The sequence below is a fragment of the Diadema antillarum genome, unplaced genomic scaffold (genome assembly GCF_040938485.1).
Source record: "Diadema antillarum isolate AM-2024a unplaced genomic scaffold, OU_Dant_1.0 scf00000132, whole genome shotgun sequence".
NCBI classification, from domain to species: Eukaryota; Metazoa; Echinodermata; class Echinoidea; order Diadematoida; family Diadematidae; genus Diadema; species Diadema antillarum.
In genome coordinates, this window is record NW_027271021.1 from 1,441,147 (window position 1) to 1,463,557 (window position 22,411).

Sequence of the window (22,411 nt, forward strand, 5' to 3'; positions counted from 1 at the left end):
TTTTTTTTTTATACTTTTGTTGATGTTGCATTTCGACATTGTTTTCCTCCGCTGTTGATATTATTATTTTCTTTTTCGTCTGCATATATTGTTACTGCTGCACTACATTTGCTTTAACCTTTGCATGATAATATAAATTCCAATCATTGTTGTGATTGATGTTGTTTCAACTAAAACTTATCATTTCAGTCTATGCTGAGGTCAAACCGTGGAAATGCTGAAGGCTATTTTCTTGCTGGTGGTTCAATGATTTGGTTGCCGGTAAGTAAGCAATCTGGGTCCCGTCTCACATCAAACTTGTTATCAGTAACAACTGCCACATTTCTTTGACAAATTTGCTCTCAGCCAGTCAGATGCAAGGGTTTCAGTAGCTTATAACAATTGTTGTAACTTGTTATTGATAACAAGTTTTATGAAACGGGGGTCGGATTTAGCTATAATGCTACCGAGACATGTTGCGTATATATGCTGCTCAGATACCCTTCAGTTCTGCATGGGTGTAAAGGATAGTACCGTAAGGAAAGGGTAAAAATGTCAACGCAACTGTATGCATGATTTTACCCTACATGATTATAGGGACATTACCATGAGGAGCAGTGATTTAACGTGTTTGAGTTAGCACATTTGATGCGTATGTGTAGGTCAGCTGCATCACAAAACATCTTACCATATTACAAAAGTTGTAATAAAGCCTCAAATATAAGGAGATATCACCATTTTCTCAATAGAAATCAACTGTCTGACTGCAGACGGTTTAGTCTAGAAACATTTTTATTATACTTATTGTACTTATTATCACATTTTGTATATCTAACATTACTTAACATTGATTATACTAATTGAAATATTTACATTGATTGTTTCTATCCTAAACTCACATTTTAGAACTAAATGTATTTTGAAGCACTAAGTGGGTTTTTGTTTCATCTGCAAATGGTAAATAATGCCTTTAGAATGCCAATATTTACGTGGAACGCCACCCAAAAAAAAAATGCAAGCAACACAGACAAAATGTATGACTTCTTGAACTGTAGTCTAATGCATGTCTTAGGAATTTTAACCATTTTATCTGAAATATCATAACACACTGCGATTTTCCATAATTCAGAATATTGATAAGTGTTCGCCAAAACACCAAGAGCCGCCAGTGATTTTTGTTTTTACTCATTGTTATTACACGTCAATTTAAGATCTACTGAGAAGAAATTGTCGGATCTAATTCTGTAAAGTCATCAGTGATCATCGAGATTTGTCTCAGAACATTTTCATTACAACTTTTTGGCAGAATGATAATAACATAATCATGTGCAATAATCTTAAGCGCTATCCTATTGATTTTGGTTGATTTTCTTGGTGTAACGATTTTGGACATCAAGAGCCGCCAGTGCTTTTCGCCTCAATATCTTGGCTTCTGACATATGAGTATTTGCTTTTTTCTTTTGATCTTTTGTTTTAATTTATGTTGGCCAAAGGTTGGTGCTTCTCTCTTTGCCAGCAATATCGGAAGTGAGCATTTCATCGGGTTGGCTGGATCGGGGGCTGCCTCGGGAATAGCTGTTGGGGCCTTCGAATTGAATGTGAGTAAATTGCTGCCTGTTTCAATGCTCCGCACTGGTCTGACGGTCCCTGACCAGTGAAAATCACTGTCGGACCAGTAACTTTTTGAGGAATTTAAAGTAAAAACTGGAAAAACTGTGTACCTATACTAGTCCGACAGACAGGTCAGACCAGTAGAAGAAATGGGTTAGTGTGTAACGTGAAAGAAATATGTATATAATACAATTCAATTCAATTTGTTTTCATATTTCTCACAAATAGCACACACACAAAATGTAACTACATCTACAATACGAAAATTATACAAAACATGAATTAGATGAAACTTCACCTGAATGTACAAAAGTGTGTCTTCATATAAACACAAGGTCTGTATACATGAGAGTTGAGCTATGGTCATAATGCGAGAAATATGATGGGGCCTGCGTAAAAGCAAGCTTGTACATACAGCCGCAGATCCCGTGATAAATCAGATAAGGGGAACTATGAAATACAAATATTTTTAAAACCATATATATTCACATATATATACATATATTGTGGATGAAACATATGTGCTTTGTAGTTATGAAGTTGTGATTTGACTTGTCTCACGCCATTCTGCTCGAAGTGTGAATGAAATGCTATTCCAAAATATTTATATCTCACGGTGTGTTGTAGCGCGCTTGACGTACCGCGAAGCGGTGAGTAAACGCTTCCTCATAAGATCTCCATAAGATACTGGCTTTGCGAATGAACCATTAATACAGACTATAAAACAGGTAAGTAAACAAGATACTTTCCTCCGAATCTCTTTAGCAAAACATAGCAAAACAAAACGTAGCGAACGTAGACATTTTCTTCTCTCTTCGATGCACTCTGATAATTATTGGTCTCTCTGTCAACGTGGCGTATACTTCCAAAATTTTCCATCACGAGAAAAATACGCAACATGCCATATTTATAGGTTAAGGTATGCGACAAGGCAAATTGACACATGATGACGAGGGACCACGTGCACTTAATCAATTTACTCACGCTTTGTTTGCTTTATGATCATTTCAAAAAAGACTTCGATAATTATTCTTCCCTCGTTTGTTTTCCTTTCTCAGTCTGTTTATTACAGCTGGGACTCTGCTATCGCCATGATAGTTCTTGCGTGGTTGTTTCCCATGTTTCCGGGATTTTGTGTCATGTTTCATGCAATTTAGGCATAATCATACTATTTTCACACACTCTGGGAGGAAGAATCGTTACATATTACGATGTACAAGTGATGGGCAAGATGATAATTTGCGAAGTCACAAAACGTCCAGGGTAGCTATGGCTACGGTGAGATGCTACGCTGTGATATCATTATGTTTCCTGTGGGCCTACACACTAACTATGTTATTTTTGTCATCAGTATTGTCATTTTCAGAATTGCTATGTTAATATGATAATCATTGTTTTGATAATCATATATCATTAATCATTATTACTCTAGTCATAATCAGTATCACTGCTTTTGTCTCCAGTATACAAGGTATCAACCATGGGTCATAAACCTGCTTGTTCTAATTCTATGACTTCCAGACAATGTGCTGTGCGTTCTTCCTATCTGCAGGGCGCAACATCGTTCCACTCCTCCTTCCCTCCACCCACTCCCCCCTCCCCACCCGAGTTTTTTTTCTTTTCGTTAGGATTCATATTTAATGTGTTAATACGAGAAGAAACTAACTTGCAGCTGAACAAACAAACTGACACGACGTTCGTTTCAACTTGACTCGAATACAAGCATACTGCCATCCGATGAATCCCCGTAACACGATAACACAATATGTGGTCTGGGTGACGGATGATATTGTTCGTTATTTCGAGGAATCGTTCATCTTCAACTAGATTAGATGAAGTAAGGTTCATTATTCCGAAGGTTCGTTATTCAAAAACATTTAAAGAAACTATGATTATTCGTATAAACGTTTGTTCGTAAAGTAAACAAAGGTTTGTGGCGTTGTTCCGAAGGCTCGTTATTCCAGCCAATGTTCTTCAATCCGAAAATGAGATAGGGTTCGTTCCTCCCTAGATTCGTTAATCCATTTTTTTTTTGGGGGGGGGGGGAAAGAGGTGCGTACTAACGAACCTTATTTCGCTTTCGAAATAATGAATCTTCGGAATAACAAACTTTTTATTTTTGCATTTTGGGATTAGCGAACCTGCTGAATAACGAATCTAATATTTAATCTTCGGATTAACGAACCTCCAGGAAAACGAACTGTATTATAATCTGGCTGACAGAGGCTGAACCTTTTTTTTACCTTCATCCAATGTTTTTTTGATGGTTTAACCTTATTTAGAGAGTGCTGACTTCAAATCTGGATGCTACAACTCTAGCATCTTTGAGGTTTTTGAAATGTTAAAGATGGCTGCCAAAATTGAATGGCCGTCAAAATCTAGCACTTCAAATATTTCCGTATGGATAGAGAAAGGTGATATACTCGTCAGCGATTGGGTATAGGGAACATGTTGTAAAGAGTAATGTTGTCCATATTTCTCTGCACATTCAAGTTGAGCAAATTTGTAACGTTAAACAAAATGGTACCAAAATGCCCAGAATGGTAATCTACAATAAAAGCAAAGGAGATCCGAATATGTCTGAAAAGAAAGAAAAATCTAACTTTTAGTCGAACCCCCCCCCCCCCCCCCCCCACCCAAAGATATGGCAAAAATTACATTATGTATATCAGGCATTATAATTGGCTGTGAAAATAGTAACCAAGAGGGTTACTTAGATTCGAAATTGCCGGAGAGGTATATATTATATTACTATTTAAATAGCTTCTTCTGAAATTCCTCTATTTTGACTTGTGTAAATTCTGTGAATCGGTGATTAAAAAAATCATATTCTGGGTAAATGCAATTTGTTTCTGTTTGAACAGGCGCTGATCATCCTCCAGATTCTTGGATGGGTTTTCCTACCAGTCTATTTGGCCAGCGGGATCTTCACCTTGCCAGAGTACCTGCAGAAACGCTTCGGTGGAGTTCGGCTTCGTATGATCATTGCGTTCGTCTCGCTCATACTCTACATCTTCACGAAAATATCGGTGAGAGGAAAATATTCCATCGCTTCTCGATTACTTGCCTATTTCGGAGATTAAAAATTGATTGTTCAGAGGCGGTTCAGAGGTCATATTAATCATGAAGTTTTCTTCAACGAGATACACGGGATATAAGTAGATATACTTTTCTCTTCCCTTGTGATTTTTTTTCTCTCTCTTTTCTTTTGTTCTTATTTTCAATCATTGTTATATGCTGTTACTGAATCTTTGTTTTCGTTCTGTTATATTGTATACATGCACGGACTTGCAGAATAACAGTCGATGGCTGAGCAAGTTTCCTTTTATTACCGTGTTAAAATAAAAATGAAAATGAAAATGAAATGAAATGAACGCCAAATTTATCTTCCGCCGAACGAACATGAAAGCGGGAGGAATGTGGTCGTGAAACAGCAGCAAAAAGATGAAATCATTTTCGCTTTTGTTTAAATCTGATGGGCTGTGATGTCTCAAAGATGAAAGGTGTAAAGCCACAACCATGAAATGCAAAGAAGCCATGCCTTCTTAAACTTGTATGTTTAGTCCTTTTAAAAAAAATGTTCTGTAGGTTTGTTATAGGTTCTGTACAATTTATCTTTTGAACATGCCCCGTCTGATTTGTTTTCAGACAATGACATCTATTCTAAACAAAAGAAAAATCATCGTTTAGGTTTAATCTAATATTGTCAATAAAAATGCATTCTTATCGAAATGCAAAAATAGGGGGCGCTATCCTACATTTCTAAGTGACAATGATTAATATAATCTGGAGCCATTGTAACGCAAGTCTATACTTTCCTACAGCATAGCTATATTGCGACTGGCACAGGTGACAGGTGTGTAACTCGACACAATGTAGATGTCTATGATATTAAATATCATCGAAAGATGTGGACTCATTGTAGCGCCGAGTTGGTCCAATTTGAAACTGTGTCGTAGCATCCGCTCCTTTAAGATCGATAATTTACAGACTGCCAAAATTTTGCTAATCAATCCGCACCAACCGAAAACCACTATCTATGAGGGGGAAGAGAATCCCTAAAAATGTACTTAACCAGGAGTTCCATGAACTGATGACAATGGAAGTGTTAGGGGAATACGAAACTCGGAGAACGCACAGCCCAGTAATCCAATGATCCAACAATCCAACCATTGCAATGGTTCAATTTTACGACAAACAGAAACAAAACAGGTGACGAATAAATATTGGATGGTGGCAGAAAATGTTGTGCAAGTTTCGACAGTTGTGATGAATGATAGTGCACTGATGACCAACGTGGTTGATTCTGGAGTCGCTGTTCGGACACGAGTGATCAATCACAAGACCTTTTGCTTTGTGCATGGTAGGCCTTACTATACTAAGGCCTACATGGTAGGCCTTACCCTTACTAACAACAATGATGATAATAGTCTTACTTACGCAGTGCAGGCTCTTAGGAGTTAACACCGCTCTACACAGAATTGCCACTTATCCATTTACACCTAACCGGAGGGCCAAACCCCCCAAACTCGCTTACTTTTCGAGTGAGTTCCACTCTCTCTACAAACTAAGTAAACCATGCTTATTTTCAAGTTGTAATTGTAACAAACAACATTCCACTGGTCTACCTCAAAAAAAATTTGTTGCGAAAGCCTCCAAATCCAAGATGGCGTCCAAGATGGCCGCCATATTTACTGAATTTGTTATTTGAAAGATAGAATTTGATAGAAAGATCAGATTTCAACAAATTTGATGTCATATGAAAGAAAATCAAATTTTCTACAAGTTGATACCATTTTTGTGGGTTATTGTGATAACTTAATGGAGATTTTAAGGAAAAGACACTCATTTTTTGATATTTTTCTGAAAAAAAAGAAAATCATGAAAACGCTTGATTCAGCATAAATCAAAGAAAGTCTGAAGGATTATCTTGAAACGCTTGAAGAAGTTTGTTTGTTATATAATTAATATTTGGAGAAAATTATGGGTCAGTACCATTTTCGGTTCAGGAGTTATAATGTCTCAAACTTGAAAACTCACTATGTGAAAATGGCCACTTTATTTGTGACCAAGACCTTGTTGGTCGTAAAAAAAAGTCTGTGCACACCAAGACTACTAAACGCACCACTGGCGCTGGCGCTTGTAACAGTGCCAGTGGTGCGTGTAGTAGTCTTGGGAAATGCAGACTTTTCTTTGACAAAGGTTTGTGCCTGCAAACTAACTTTTCATACCAAGTGGTAGCTCAGGTGACGCTAATCGCTATTATTTCAAAGTAGATTGTTCTGAAGCAGATGAAATGAAGCAAAAAAATATTTTTCAAATAGAGGTAGAAGTTTGAAACTACCTTGCTATAGAAAGTTTAAAACAAAATTTAGATCAATCACTCAAAAAATTCAAGATTGCAGGCCATCAAAGCTGACATAGTGTATTGCGCCAAAGTAAATGTAATATTTCGACTTTGATACAATTATGTCTTTTTTGCTGTCTATTTATATTGGTTTTTATATATTCTGAACATTGTAATGCTATTTCAAACCGTCTTAGGTTTTTATGGAGACATTTTTCAGAATGCACCATCATGAATATTCTCTAAAAAGGAAACAAAATTGAATTTGAAAATGTTTATGAAAACCATGTAAAAACTAGATCTGTCGTCTTTGGGACACGATACATACATGTATAAGTTTGACCTTGATAGGCATAGCACTTTCTGAGCTAACCTCTACACAACTTTTGGGGAGAAATAAAGAAAGAAGAAGAAGAAAGAATCCGTACGGATACAGAAGGTGATCCGAGAGGATACTCGGATCACCTAATTAACATCTTTCCCATATAATTAATATTTGGAGAAAATTAGAGGTCAGTATTGTATTTGGTTCAGGAGTTATAATGTCTCAAACTTGAAATCCCATTTTACATAGTATCATGTATTTACACGCACCTGTTCCCAAAGACTCCACAGAGGGTCAAATCCAAGATCATGCTTACTTTTCGAGTTCCACTCTCTCTATAAACAAGACCATGCACGATATTAAACATAATAAGTAATATTCCGTGAGTACACCTCAGTAGATTTGTTGCAGAAACCTCCAAAGTACAGGTGCGGTCCAATAGGGCCGCCATTTTTATTGAATTTAACATTTCAAATATAGAATTTGATAGAGATATTGGATTGCAACAAATTTGATGTCATATGAAGGAGAGTAAAACTTCCTAAAAGTTGATACCACTTTAGCTGTGTATTGTGATGAATGGGGGGGGGGGGGTGTTTGCTTCTCTTTTTTTGGGGGGGGGGGGAGGAAATCAATACTTTTATATTGTTTTGAAAAAAGGAAAAATTGTAACAATGCATGATTTAGTATTTATCAAAGAAGAACTGAAGGATTATTTTGAAACCTGTGGTTGAGATTGAGATTTACTGAGATTGAGACACAATTCATATTTATGGAATTACAGGCAATATCATACATTGTTGACAAATTAACATCTCAAACTTGAAAAAAAATATATATATTTATGCATTATAAATTTTGCATACAATGTGTTTACACGGTCGCATGTAATACTGTAATGGTCTAGTGACTTGCAAGTGCCTGCAAACTAACTGTTCATGCCATGTGGTATGTGACGCTGGTCGCTATTACTGTAGCATTTCATAGTAGATTGTTCTGAGGCAGATAAGATTGAACAGAAAGTATTTTCCAAAAAGAGATAGGGGCTTGGAATTTGGCACAAATTTTGCCAATGTGTCATATTTAGCGACAAAAATAGTATCCACACAAAATTCAAGATGGCGGTAATTAATCGAGGTTGTCGTTAAAGGCATTATTTACCATTGGTGCACGTGAAACAAAAACCCAGCTTTAGTTAATTCCTCAAACTAGTTCTAAACTGTGAGTTAGGGATAGAACAACTAATGTACAAACTTAAATCAGTATAATTAACGCTGAATATTGTTAGATATACTAAATAGATCTGATAAGAATTCTTTTTAATACTAAGCTGTCAACAGTTATGATGGTTATGGTTTCTTGAAAAGAAATGGTGATATCTCCGTATGTTTTAGGCTTTATTATATATATATATATATATATATATATATATATATATATTTTTTTTTTTTTTTTTTACATGGTAGAATATTTTGTGATACAACGAACCTGCACATATAAATCGAATGTGTTATCTCTCCCAATGGTAAACAATACCTTTAGTGTGTTGCGTCAAAGTTAAATCTCAACTTATAATTTGATATATTTTTTAATCTTCTTATATTGCTGTCTATTATATGTTTCTATATACATCCGAACGATATCGTACCAGTGTAAACCATACTGAGGGTCTTTTTTGGGGGGGGGGGGGGAGGGAATGGAGCTCATTCCAGTGTTTGGGTAAGGCCCGATCTTTGATTAAAAAACAGAAATGCTTCTGTATCAAAGATATACTTTTTTACTTGTATGTTACTCTGCTGTTGTAGAAACTTAAATGATGATGGTATATGTGTAATAATGTCTGATCCGTAGATGTCCATGAAAGCCCTTTTGATCCGAGAAAAAAAAGCCCCCCCCCAAAAAAAAAAAAAAAAAAATTGTCCAAATTAATCATTCGTGCTGTATATTCACATTTACAAATAAGCATGCTGAAACTGTATTTACTGTTATTAGATTTTTTTTACATTGTTTTTAGGCTGATTTCATGTGGGTTATAGTATCACTTGATCTGAACTTGTGCCAGTGGTGGATGCTTTCCCGTATTAGATATCAGGATCACTCGAGAGTGAAAATGTTCATTTTCATTCATTTTAGAGTGACCTCAGGGATCACTCGAAGAGTGACGAGTGATCCCTAAGGTCACTCTAAAATGAGTGAAAATGAACATTTTCACTCAAAATTCACCCCAATTTCACTCTAAATTCACTGTTTTCTGTTATTCACTCCTTCAAAAGTGAAAACTTCCACTCGATTTTTTTTCTTTTTCGTAGAGTAGAATATCACTGGTTTTAAAAAATGTTTCCATAAAAACCTAAGACGTTTTAAAATAGCATTACAATGTTCAAAATATATAAAAACATATAAATAGATAGCACAACAGACGAAATTTATCAAAATCGAAATAATACACTTAATTTGGCGCAATACACTATGTTAACTTTGATGGCTGTCATCTTGATTTTTTTTTTGAGTGATTGATCTAAATTCTGTCCTAAACTATCTTTAACAAGATTGGTGCCAAGTTTCAAGCTACTACCTCTATTTGAAAAATATTTCTTGTTTCATCTCATCTGCTTCAGAACAATCTACTTTGAAATAATATCGATCAGCGTCACCTGAGCTTCCACTTGGTATGAAAAGTTAGTTTGCAGGCACAAACCTTTGTCAAAGAAAAGTCTGCGTTTGCCAAGACTACTACACGCACCACTGGCACTGCTACAAACGCCAGTGCCGTATAGTAGTCTTGGCGTGCAGACTTTTTTTACGACCCACAAGGTCTTGTCACAACTAAAGTGGCCATTATTTTTTACATAGTGAGTTTTCAAGTTTGAGACATTATAACTCCTGAACCGAAAATGGTACTGACCCCTAATTTTCTCCAAATATTAATTTTATGTCAAACAAAATTCTTGAAACGTTTCAAGATAATCCTTTAGACTTTCTCTGATTTATGCTGAATCAAGCATTTTAATGATTTTCCTTTTTTCAGACAAATATAAAAAATGAGTGTTTTTTCCTTAAAATCTCAATTAAGTTATCACAATAACCCACAAAAATGGTATCAACTTGTAGAAAATTTGATTTTCTTTCATATGACATCAAATTTGTTGAAATCTGATCTTTCTATCAAATTCTATCTTTCAAATAACAAATTCAGTATATATGGCGGCCATCTTGGACGCCATCTTGGATTTGGAGGCTTTCGCAACAATTTTTTTGAGGTAGACCAGTGGAATGTTGTTTGTTACAATAAAAACTTGAAAATAAGCATGGTCTTCTTAGTTTGTAGAGACTACTACACGCACCACTGGCACTGCTACAAACGCCAGTGCCGTATAGTAGTCTTGGCGTGCAGACTTTTTTTACGACCCACAAGGTCTTGTCACAACTAAAGTGGCCATTTTTACATAGTGAGTTTTCAAGTTTGAGACATTATAACTCCTGAACCGAAAATGGTACTGACCCCTAATTTTCTCCAAATATTAATTTTATGTCAAACAAAATTCTTGAAACGTTTCAAGATAATCCTTCAGACTTTCTCTGATTTATGCTGAATCAAGCATTTTAATGATTTTCCTTTTTTCAGACAAATATAAAAAATGAGTGTTTTTTCCTTAAAATCTCAATTAAGTTATCACAATAACCCACAAAAATGGTATCAACTTGTAGAAAATTTGATTTTCTTTCATATGACATCAATTCGTTGAAATCTGATCTTTCTATCAAATTCTATCTTTCAAATAACAAATTCAGTATATATGGCGGCCATCTTGGACGCTTAAAGTAGGTTAGGTCAATCAAATTGATTCACCATATCCATTAGATAGTTACTCTGAATTATCATATCGCCTCTTCATACAGACTGGCTCGCCCCCATAATTGCACCATTTAGCTTCAATAAAACTAGTTTACTGCACTTGTCACATCTTTATCATATATCATCTACTCAAACAAGCAATAAAAAACAAGTGAGGTCCTAGTGAAATGGGGTGGGATCGGCGGGACATGAGAGGACTCCTCCCTGATTTCACGTTACCATGCCTTTGGAATCACTGGTTGTTTAAGATTAAATATTTTCGCGATGCTCACTGTCCTGGGCCCCGTTGCAAGAAAGTTGCAATCAATTGCAAATAATTGCTAATTTTGAAACAACCGTTCTGATTGGCTCAGGGTCTACCCTATTAAGAAGACATGCATGCAACAATGATTTTGATTGGCCAGTGACAATCAGTTGCAAGTTGCGTTTAAACGCAAAGTTTCTAGCAACGGGGCCTTGGAGTGATAACATTTCGAAGTGGTTTTATTTCTTTATTTGTATCATTTTATAATGGTTAGTTCCTTTCTCCAGGGCCTCCCTGATTTTTGAGTGGTTGATCTAAATTCTGTCCTAAACTATCTGTAACAAGATTGGTGCCAAGTTTCAAGCTTCTACCTCTATTTGAAAAATATTTTTTGTTTCATCTGATCTGCTTCAGGACAATCTACTTTGAAATAATATCGATCAGCGTCACCTGAGCTACCACTTGGTATGAAAAGTTAGTTTGCAGGCACAAACCTTTGTCAAAGAAAAGTCTTGTTAAGCCTCGAACACTGGACTGCCGTTTCAAAGTTCAGAGTGTTATTCGCTATGCATTCTCTCAGCTTCTTCGTGATGATTTAAACTGAATTATTTTCAGTCATGGAAATTTCCATCGTTTATTCTTTTTTAATCTATCTAAAACTGATTAGAAACTGTCTTCATGTGAGGAAATAGTCGCAAAGTACTGCCAATTGCAGGGTAATGTCGACATAACCCAAGACATTGACTCTTAAAGTAGGTCAGGTCAATCAAATTGATTCATCATATCCATTAGATAATTACTCTTAACTTAATTATCATATCGCCTCTTCATACAGACTGGCTCGCCCCCATAATTGCACCATTTAGCTTCAATAAAACTAGTTTACAGCACTTGTCACATCTTTATCATATCATCTACTCAAACAAGCAATAAAAACAAGTGAGGTCCTAGTGAAATGGGGTGGGATCGGTGGGACATGAGAGGACTCCTCCCTGTTTTCACGTTACCATGCCTGTAGAATCGCTGGTTGTTTAAGATTAAATATTTTCGCGATGCTCGCTGTCTTGGAGTGATAACATTTCGAAGTGGTTTTATTTCTTTATTTGTATTATTCTGTAATGCTAAGTTCCTTTCTCCAAGGCCTCCCTGATTAGTAGAAACTCTCACCTCACCGGTGACTCTATACTGGGACAGGTGGTCTCCCATTCTGTTTGTACATTGGTCACAGGAAAATGGAATTGATGCTCTCTACCATAATAATGTCCCGACTCCACAACGCACAAAAAGCAAAGAGTGTCACCCTGTATTTTCTTCTTAAAATCAAGAATGAATAACGGAATAATAATTAATTATTTTCTAACCCCGTTTTCTAAAGGTGGATCTTTATTCGGGGGCGCTGTTCATCGAACAGGCCCTTGGATGGAACCTGTATGTCTCTATTCTCGTTCTACTGGCCATCTCCGCCTTGTACACGGTCACCGGCGGGCTGGCGGCCGTCATCTACACGGACACGGTACAGGCGATCATAATGCTTGGTGGCGCCCTGTGGCTGTGCATCGAATGTAAGTTGTGGTTCACTGAAGGTAGGGCTTGTGTGAAAGTCACGCCTATTCACTTCGAGTTACTTCAATGATGAATATTTGGAAAGTTTACGATGAATCAGTGAGAATTAGAATCAATTCGAGGAAGGCTTGGTCCTCAAAAAAACGATAACACTTCCGAGGAAATAGAGTTAAAAGTAGCACTTGAGAAGATAATGATGGCAGAAAAATCAATAAACAGAAATGGCAGTAATGGTATAGTAGTAGCGTCACAAGAAACAGGAATAGTAGTGATAAGAGGAAAGTTCACAGAAGAGATGTATACTGCTGACAGAAGAAAAAGCAAGGATCTCTGTTATTATCTAAAAACGTTTAATCTTTCCCATTCCTCCCTTCTTCTTTTTCCCCGTCTTTCTGCCTCTCCTTCTCTCCTTCCCTCTCTCTATCTCTCTACATTCCTCTCTGTCTATCTATCTATCTATCTATCTATCTATCTATCTATCCATCTATCCATCTATCTATCTATCCATCTATCTATCTTCACATTATACATAATTATATATCTTTCTCTATTTCTTATCCACAGCCTTCAATGCCATCGGGGGCTATGATAACTTGGAACCGCTCTACGGCGAGGCAGTGCCTAATGAAACAAAGTACGGGGGCAACGAGTGTGGCGAGCCGCGAGACGACTACTTCTCGATGCTTCGCGATCCGATCGACTCCGACCTCCCTTGGCCCGGCTTCATCTTCGGCCAGACGACGGCGTCGCTGTGGTATTGGACCACCGACCAGGTCCGGCCGCCGAGAGCGATTTCCATTATACACCATTTTTTCCTCATTCGGTCGTGATCGTCTAGAGTGTGCTTCGATGTTTGATGTTTGATGTTTGCGTGTGTGTGTGTGTGTGTGTGTGTGTGTGTGTGTGTGTGTATGTGTGTGTGTGTGTGTGTGTGTGTGTGTGTGTGTGTGCTTAAGCTAGACAGTATTGCGTCTACTTATAACTATTTTCTTCGACTAATCCCTTCCACTACTGCCATTACTTCTACAACTACTATTACAATGTATATCCCTCTAAAATTATTTTTGTCATCTGACTGGTCAAGGGCATTGAAAGTGACAACACATATTCAGCTATAAAAATCCTAGCTGGTTGGTTAAGGAAGGATGCAAGTTTCGAGGCATAGATACTAACTTCATAACTTCACCAAGCTCCTGTGCTAAATCTTTATTCTCAGCACCGCTTGCCATTTCAAATCTCTGGTTTCATCTCCTTCTATTCTTTATCCTAATCCACTCTGCTTTCTCCTTCTTCAATGACACAAACATTATAATACCTATCATCATATGTATAGTGTTGGGTCAAAATCACTGAGCAGTGAGTTGGTATTTTTTTCCAACCTATTCACAGCAGCACAACTAGGTATTAACATATCAGGGTTTAAAAAAACCAACAACAACAACATAACAGCAACTTAGACTACGTGACGTCAGGATTTCTTCCTTTTCCAAAGATCCAAGTATCTAGTCAATCCAATTAAAACAGTGTGTTTGGTTGTTAGATGTTTGTTTGTTTGTTTGTTTTTTTGTCTCTGAGCAAAATGACTCGAAAACTTTTGAACGGAGTTAGATGGAAATTTCATGGTATACTATAGGAGAATGTTTTGGTGATGATCCAGATCCGATCCGAATAGAAGATTTTTGTTAGAGGACGAGCGCACAATTCTAAGGCGTTAGTGACCCTCTAATGAAGTTGGCGCTCTCCAACACTCTGTATAGCTTTATCATCATCACCATCATCACTGCTTTCATTACCATCATCATCATCATCATCATCATCGTCGTCATGATTATCATAATCGTTCCCGATATATCTCCCACCCTATTTCGACTCGCAGGTAATCGTCCAGCGCACACTCGCTGCCAAGAATCTCTCCCACGGCAAGGGGGGCACAATCCTGGCCGGCATCTGTAAGATCACACCGTTGTTTTTCATCGTCATGCCTGGCATGGTAGCTCGCATTCTCTATCCAGGTACGTTTTTATACGTGTGTGATACCTTCTTGGTATACCCTACAGATAAATACCCTTACAATACTGCCCTCAGTGGCAAAGGAAACATGTGTCAATCTATCGAATTGCATCATATTATTTCAATATCATATTTTTGAATGGAAAAGACGCGAGCCACTTAAATATTATGACTTAGATGCTTTGAACACAATCATTTTGTAAAGATACATGAAACGACAATCAAGAGACTATCAGAATAATTATTTATACAGCAGGTTGCACGACTACAAAAACCCTAATTGCACCCACCCACACCCCATGCTCGCTAATTCTTGTGTTTATCCATAACGTACTAACTTCAGGTTGTATAACAAGGAAACTTAATCCTCCTATGAAAGCATAATTATGATTCCGCTAGTTATTCTCAAACTGAGCTGATGCGTTTTTGTTTTAAATCTGGCTCAATGCATTACGTTCCTTACAATGCTCAAAGTTCATCGCTGATTGATAAGCCACTATAGAGGAAACAAACGTACCTCCCTTGACATTTGACTCCGGTGACCATGTCATGTTTATGGCGGAAAATAAGGCATATCGTTATTGATGTAAATTATCATGGGACATCGGCTGCCATGTTCAACGGCAGCGTGAAATGGAATGCCATAGTAACGCATATTCATTGTTATCGTAGATGGATACGAAGACCACTTGTGCATGATAAGCGTGTGGTTATCACAGGTAACACAATAATACAATACCGTGGTAAGGTTGCGTGTGTGTGTGTGTGGGGGGGGGGGGTGTCAGTGTACAAAATTCTACGCAGTAACCGATACTGAAGGTCATTGGCTAAATGACGGGATAAAGCTACAAAGGCAAAAGTATACAAGTTCAGAATACATATTATATTGGCGGCTTCTCCCTGCATATTTCAGATATTGTTGCCTGTGTTGAAAACTGTGAAGAAATTTGCGGCAGTGAAGATGGCTGTTCAAACTTGGCCTACCCGCTGATGGTCATGAATCTACTTCCTAAAGGTAAGGAATGCGATTCATTTTGGTAAACGTAATTGCGCAAGAACTTCTATTACTTTTTCTTTCAATTTACATGAATGTAGATATAATTGAAATGATGCTATATAATAATCATCAAAAATGTAATGTTAGCTTATCATAATTATATAGATATACATTCATATATGCACATTTCATAATGCATTTGTAATTGTATGTGTAATATGTGACATTTTCAAGTATAATGGTGGTAGGGACTTTATTATTTCCGATTGGCTTTACTGTTAGGCTACTTTTACGATATGCAACACTGACCATTAAAAGACTTAAGAAATATTTCTGTTGTGTTCTTCAAATCACAATAAGTTAACAAACAGAGATATTAGATTTTGTCCACCATGAATTTGGCATTAACCACAACATTGCGTCACTGATCTCTCCTTCCCGTCTATTTATTTCTGTCTTACACACAAACAGGTGCACGCGGTTTGATGATGGCCGTCATGCTTAGCGCCCTCATGAGTTCTCTGACGTCCATCTTCAACAGCGGCTCCTCTATCTTCACCATGGACATTTGGCGCCATTTTCGGCGCTTCCCTTCGGAGAAAGACATGGCGAAGATAGATGCCAAATCGAGGCAGAAATATGACAGAGAGCTCATGATAGTTGGGAGGTTAGCACCGTAATCAGTTCACTTCGGGAGACAATGCATGTTCAAAATTTAAATATATTTAACATAAATTTGCATCACTAAGTTTGTGATAAACTTATCATAAAAAATCCCCGTATTTGATTTGTTTGTTAGGATATTAGCTTCAGAATGCAATCTCGTGCTTTATCAAATCCGGAGATTAAACGAAAAACAACAATAAGAATGGGGGCAGATTGATGCATCAATTTGCATAACACCTGCTTTTTGACATGAAATTGGAGGTGATAGCTGAAGACGTGTTAGTACTACAATGGAGTGTCAAACAGGGAAACATTCTCATATAGCTTAAAATACATAATAATCACGTGAAGCCATTTTAACCAATTACTAGAGGGTTAATTTTTTTTCATCCAAAATGTAATTATTATACTTAATGATCTTTCCGGTAAAATCATCATCTGCATCGTTTCTATCTCCCGTTTTCTCTTCATGTTCTCCTCATTCTTCCTCAATACCGAACCCCCTTCCTCTCTGTGTTTGTGTTTGTGTTTTTGTTTGTGTCTTTGTCTGTGTCTTTGTCTGTGTCTTTGTCTTTGTCTTTGTCTGTGTCTGTGTCTGTGTCTGTGTCTGTGTCTGTGTCTGTGTCTGTGTCTGTCTGTGTCTGTCTGTCTGTCTGTCTGTCTGCAGGATCGTAGTGCTCGTTCTGGTAGCAGTCAGCGTACTCTGGGTGCCCGTCGTGCAGAACAGTCAGAACGGCAAACTCTTCGACTACATCCAGCAGGTTACCTCCTATATGGCGCCCTCTCTGGCCGCCATCTACACGCTCGCCGTCCTCATCGAGCGAGTGAACGAGACGGGCGCCTTCTGGGGCCTGATGAGCGCGCTGGTTATCGGCGCCGTACGAATGATCCTCGACTTCGTCTATCCCGAGCCCGGCTGCGGGGAGGTGGACGACAGACCTGAAGCCATTCGAGCCCTCTTGTTCCATTACATGTATTTTGCCCTCTTCCTCTTCTGTTGGACAGTTCTGATCGTGCTTGCCATAAGTCTGCTGACAGAACCGATTCCTAAAGAATACGTGAGTGTCGTTAGTAGCGGCAATTATAAAATCAATCATTATCAAACCAACAAGGTAACCATTGATCCATTCATGTATGTTGGTTTGCTAGTAGAAGTATTAAGAGTAATGGTTATAGTACTTTTAGTTGTAGTCATGGTGGTAGTAGTAGTAGTAGTAGTAGTTGTGGTAATGTTGATAATCAAGAAGAAAACAAAGAAGAAGAAGAAGAACAATAATGATAATAATGATAATAATAATAATAATGATGATAATGATAATAATAATAATGATAATAATAATAATAATAATAATAATAATAATAATAATAATGATAATAATAATAATGATAATAATGATAATAATAATATGATAATAATATGATAATATCATACATGAACGAAAGCACTTACAGGTGCATATAGGCCCTATACATGTATAATAGACACACAAAATAAGACGATGGTTATCATCGTCAGCACCGTTCCTTTGTGTGGTTATGTGTTGTGTTTGTTGTCAATCACAGCTCTATCGACTTACGTATTGCACACGCTTCAGTCGAGAGGAGAGAGTGGAGTTTTCCCAGAAGAAGAAATTCAACGCCGAGCTCAGCGGGGCTGACAACCCGGTGGGACCGGTAGACCAAGAGGCTATGGAAATGAAAGAGAGCTATCGGAAGGTCGATGAGGTACCTCCAATTTTCCACGTTATTTCCTTCCTCTTGAGTTTTTTCCCCTAAAACAAAAATTGATATTATGTTTATGTGTTGTCATGGTTTCCCTTACTTCCTCCAGACATGCCTGAGAAACTTTTTGTAGACCGTCACCGGATCACAAAACAATGTCTTATAATAAAAATATGACGTAATGAAATGACATGAAAGACTGTTATCTTGGCATGGTGCAACTCATCTGGTAACAGCATTAACCATCTCGGATGTGTTCAAGCAGTGGCAACGTCATTTCCCCTGGTAGTAGATATTCTCTCAAATAGTCTTATTCTTCTTTTTGGTTTGTTTATTTGTTTGCTTGTTTGTTTGTTTGTTTGTTTGTTTTGGGGGTCATAATTTTCGTCGCCGGACTGCATACTAGGCATGACGAAATGTTTCAGATTTCCCTTTGGATTCAATTTACATCTCCATTCGCAAAGGTCACTTTCTTTCATTCTCTCTATATCTGGTCTCCTTCTTCTAGGTTTAACTCCGTCTTATCTGCCCCCTATCACAAATCTCACTTCCAAATCTAGTCATCCTCCGCATTTCCCCAACTTTCTCCATTAACAGGCCGGGGTTGAAGCCAAAAATCACGACGAAGCAGCGCCCTCGTCGGTGGCAATCGAGAAAGTCCCTGATGTGGAATGCATGGATCGATCTCGTGAGTATACAATCATGTTTGATTCGAGTTTTCCGACAACTGAATCTAAAACAAACAAAACATGAATGAATACAAAATAACACACAAATACAGGTACACAAACACACACACAAACACACTACAAGAAACGGGGAACATAATATATCTACTCTGAAAGATGCAAGCCTAGTCCTTGCACCCGTGTGGGGAAAAAAAAATCAATCTTGGACAAATTCGAACTTCATTAAACGAATAATCGTCCAAATTGCAATGTCACTTTTAATCTAAGATTTAATCACAAACATTCAATAATTTGAAAATGTTATATCTGATACGTCCTCAAGGCATACGACGACTAGAAATAGTAAACCTTGTTATCTTTATTGCAATGACCTATCTTTATGCATATCTTTCTCTTTTATAGGTGCATGTTTTTCAGGGTTTGTTGTGATAAACCAAATATTCAAACTATCAAGGAATTATTATTTTCGTCTTATTAGTCCAGTTATTTTTCTTGGCTAATTCACCAATGTGATGCCTAAAATACAACAATTCAGCAAACAATCTTTGATTATGCAACCGACTAATCAACAAACCCGTAATCCATACAATCAATTAATCAATCAATCAATCAATCAATCAATCAATCAATCAATCAATCAATCAATCAATCAATCAATAATTCAATGAGGGTATCAGTCAACCAATCAATAAATCAGTTAATCAGTCAATCAGTCAATCCATCAATTACTAGTAGTCAGTCAATCAATCAATCACTTAATCAACCAACCAATCAGTTGATCAATAAATCACTTAATCAATCAATCAATCAATCAATCAATCAATCAATCAATCAATCAATCAATCAATCCATGTTTCATTCACCAATTCATCCACAGCGGCCGCGTCAATCGAAGCCGAGCAATCGATATTCAAGCGATTCTACAACTGGTTCTGCGGGTTTTCGCCGAGCAATGAGGACACGATCTCGGACGAGGATCTGCGGCTGCGCGAGGAGCAGCAAATGGAGAAAGTCATACAGACAAAGAGAGACCGCCTCATCGTCAACGCCTTCGCCTGCGCCGTCATCGGTACCGCCATATTTCTTTACATATGGTATGGCTAGAATACTTAAAGTATGGTGCAAATGGAGAGACTACCCGTACAGGATTTTTTTTTGTACGCCGTTATGAGTTTCATCAACTGTTGTAAGAATATACACCGTTTATCATAACAACCATCTCGTACAACTACCGTATTATCCTACTTGTTATATGAATTTGTATATAGAATTGTTACGTAAGGGTGCGATGTGCTCCTTCTTGGTATCAAAGCCCCATTTGTATGTCCCTCAATAAGCATGACATGCTTAATACTGCCAGATTATATTGTGGTCAAATTTTGTTTGAGAAACCTGTATCGTTACTCATCTTATCTGAATTCATTGTTATTACTTCAGGAACGTGCTATTAGCATTATGACTGTAAATCTACGTGTCTTTCTCATACGGAACCTCTAGTTTATCGCTCAAAGACTTCAAAGCTCTAAGAAATTTACACTTTACAAACATCCACGCCAGCATGTTCATGCGCAAGTACACAAATAAATCGTTCCTCACTATTTCACTAAGGTACTTCATGTAAACTCGAATATTTTCACAAATCCAATTTACCGTTAGACAGACTATCACCTCGTGAATCCCAAAACTGTTTTAACCAAGAACGCTATCAGATATTTATGTTACAGCTCGTCTGAAACAACTTACTCTATCAGTGAAGTAGTGTACATCACCTTTTTTTCTTCTGAGAAAGTAGGACTACTTGTTATCCAATATGTTCCCCGTCAACACTAGTGTCCTCGATATGTTTTTTTCTTAGTTCTGTCCACTCCTGAAGTAGAATATAAATTATTTCTGATTTTACATACTCTCGTTCATCTTCTCATCATTATGATTACAAGAAAAGGGCAACAATTTACATTCTAAACCAATGAAATGGGAACAAGTTTAAAACTTTATACCCCAAAACTAACATCAGAATTCACCATGAACTTGCACTGTTACACTTGTACACACACACGCACAGACGCACGCACACACACACACGCACACACACACGCACACACACACGCATAAACACACACTTGCAGTCAATGATACAACGACTTCATCTAAACCCATTTGCTTAAACATGAAATTTTTATCCCACGTGTCACCTCTCCCTCAGGAATACGATCATAATTATGTAGGGTGAACAGTGGATATAAATATACGTAACGGTATACTAATAGGACCTGCACGTAATACTGCAAAATGATTATTATAATATAGATGATGACTGGCGGGGGAGGAAACTTACCGAATGTTCCACCCGAAGGGTTTGAAATGCTATTGAGGGAGGTAAGCATTTCAAACCCTGAGGATGGAACGTTTGGTACATGTTCCCGACAACAAAAGTCATCATACATGAGTTAGTCAAATACGTCAAATACGTCGTCAACCACCAGCACAACGCACTCGATCGCTCGCTCGTATGGCAAGCCGTTTTTACATTTAAAGTTAATTTCTGATATCACAAATTCCATTTTTTGATATCAAAAAATCAAATTTTTGATATCAAGAATTCAATTTGTGATATCAAGAATTAAATTTGTGATATCACAAATTCCCGTAAGTGTAGTACATGAACTTAATTTGTGATATCAAGATATCGAATTTGTGATATCACAAAATCCATTTTTGATATCACAAATTAAATTTGTGATATCAGAAATTCGAATTTGTGATATCTAAAATTCAATTTGAGATATCACTAAATGAATTTGTGATATCAGAAATTCGAATTTTTGATATCAAAAATAGGTTTTACGTGAAAAACCAATGGTAATTCGTGATATCACAAAATGATTTTTTGATATCACAAATTCGAATTTGTGATATCACGAAATAAATTTGTGATATCACTAATTTCAATTTGTGATATCAAGAATTATTATTTGTGATATCACAAATGCGAATTTCTGATATCACAAATTCCATTTAGTGATATCTCAAATTGAATTTCAGAAAATCGAATTTGTGATATCAGTAATTCACAGGGAATTCGAGCGTTAGTTTTGCGCTGAAATTCAACTGTGAATTCGAGCGTTAGTTGAGCGCAGAAATACACGGGGAATTCGAGCGGTAGTTCAGTGCAGTAAATCCTTGTGAATTCGAGCGTTAGTTGAGCGCAGAAATACAAAGGGAATTCGAGCGTTAGTTTTGCGCTGAAATTCAACTGTGAATTCGAGCGTTAGTTGAGAGCAGAAATACACAGGGAATTCGAGCGTTCAGTGCAGTAAATCCCTGTGAATTCGAGCGTTAGTTGAGCGCAGAAATACGAAGTGAATTCGAGCGTTAGTTTTGCGCTGAAATTCAACTGTGAAT

General features: G+C 37.2%; 1 protein-coding gene across 1 annotated transcript; it reads left to right on the forward strand.

The window, feature by feature from the left end:
* Nucleotides 1-189: 189 nt before the first annotated feature.
* On the forward strand, nucleotides 190-20,113 carry LOC139720739 (sodium/glucose cotransporter 4-like). The gene is made up of 12 exons (XM_071632094.1): nucleotides 190-261; nucleotides 1,473-1,577; nucleotides 4,455-4,619; nucleotides 12,738-12,924; nucleotides 13,490-13,698; nucleotides 14,802-14,937; nucleotides 15,849-15,950; nucleotides 16,404-16,599; nucleotides 17,266-17,656; nucleotides 18,162-18,323; nucleotides 18,918-19,008; nucleotides 19,887-20,113. The coding sequence occupies exons 1-12, from the start codon at nucleotides 193-195 to the stop codon at nucleotides 20,111-20,113; spliced, it is 2,040 nt and encodes a 679-aa protein (XP_071488195.1). The 5' UTR covers nucleotides 190-192.
* The last annotated feature ends 2,298 nt before the right edge of the window (nucleotides 20,114-22,411 follow it).

Coding starts and splice junctions, on each gene's coding strand:
- LOC139720739 (XM_071632094.1), top strand. CDS start 193: ATGCTGAGGTCAAACCGTGGAAATGCTGAAGGCTATTTTCTTGCTGGT. Junction 13,699..14,801: donor GGTATTGGACCACCGACCAG/GTCCGGCCGCCG, acceptor TTCGACTCGCAG/GTAATCGTCCAGCGCACACT. Junction 18,324..18,917: donor GCTATCGGAAGGTCGATGAG/GTACCTCCAATT, acceptor CTCCATTAACAG/GCCGGGGTTGAAGCCAAAAA.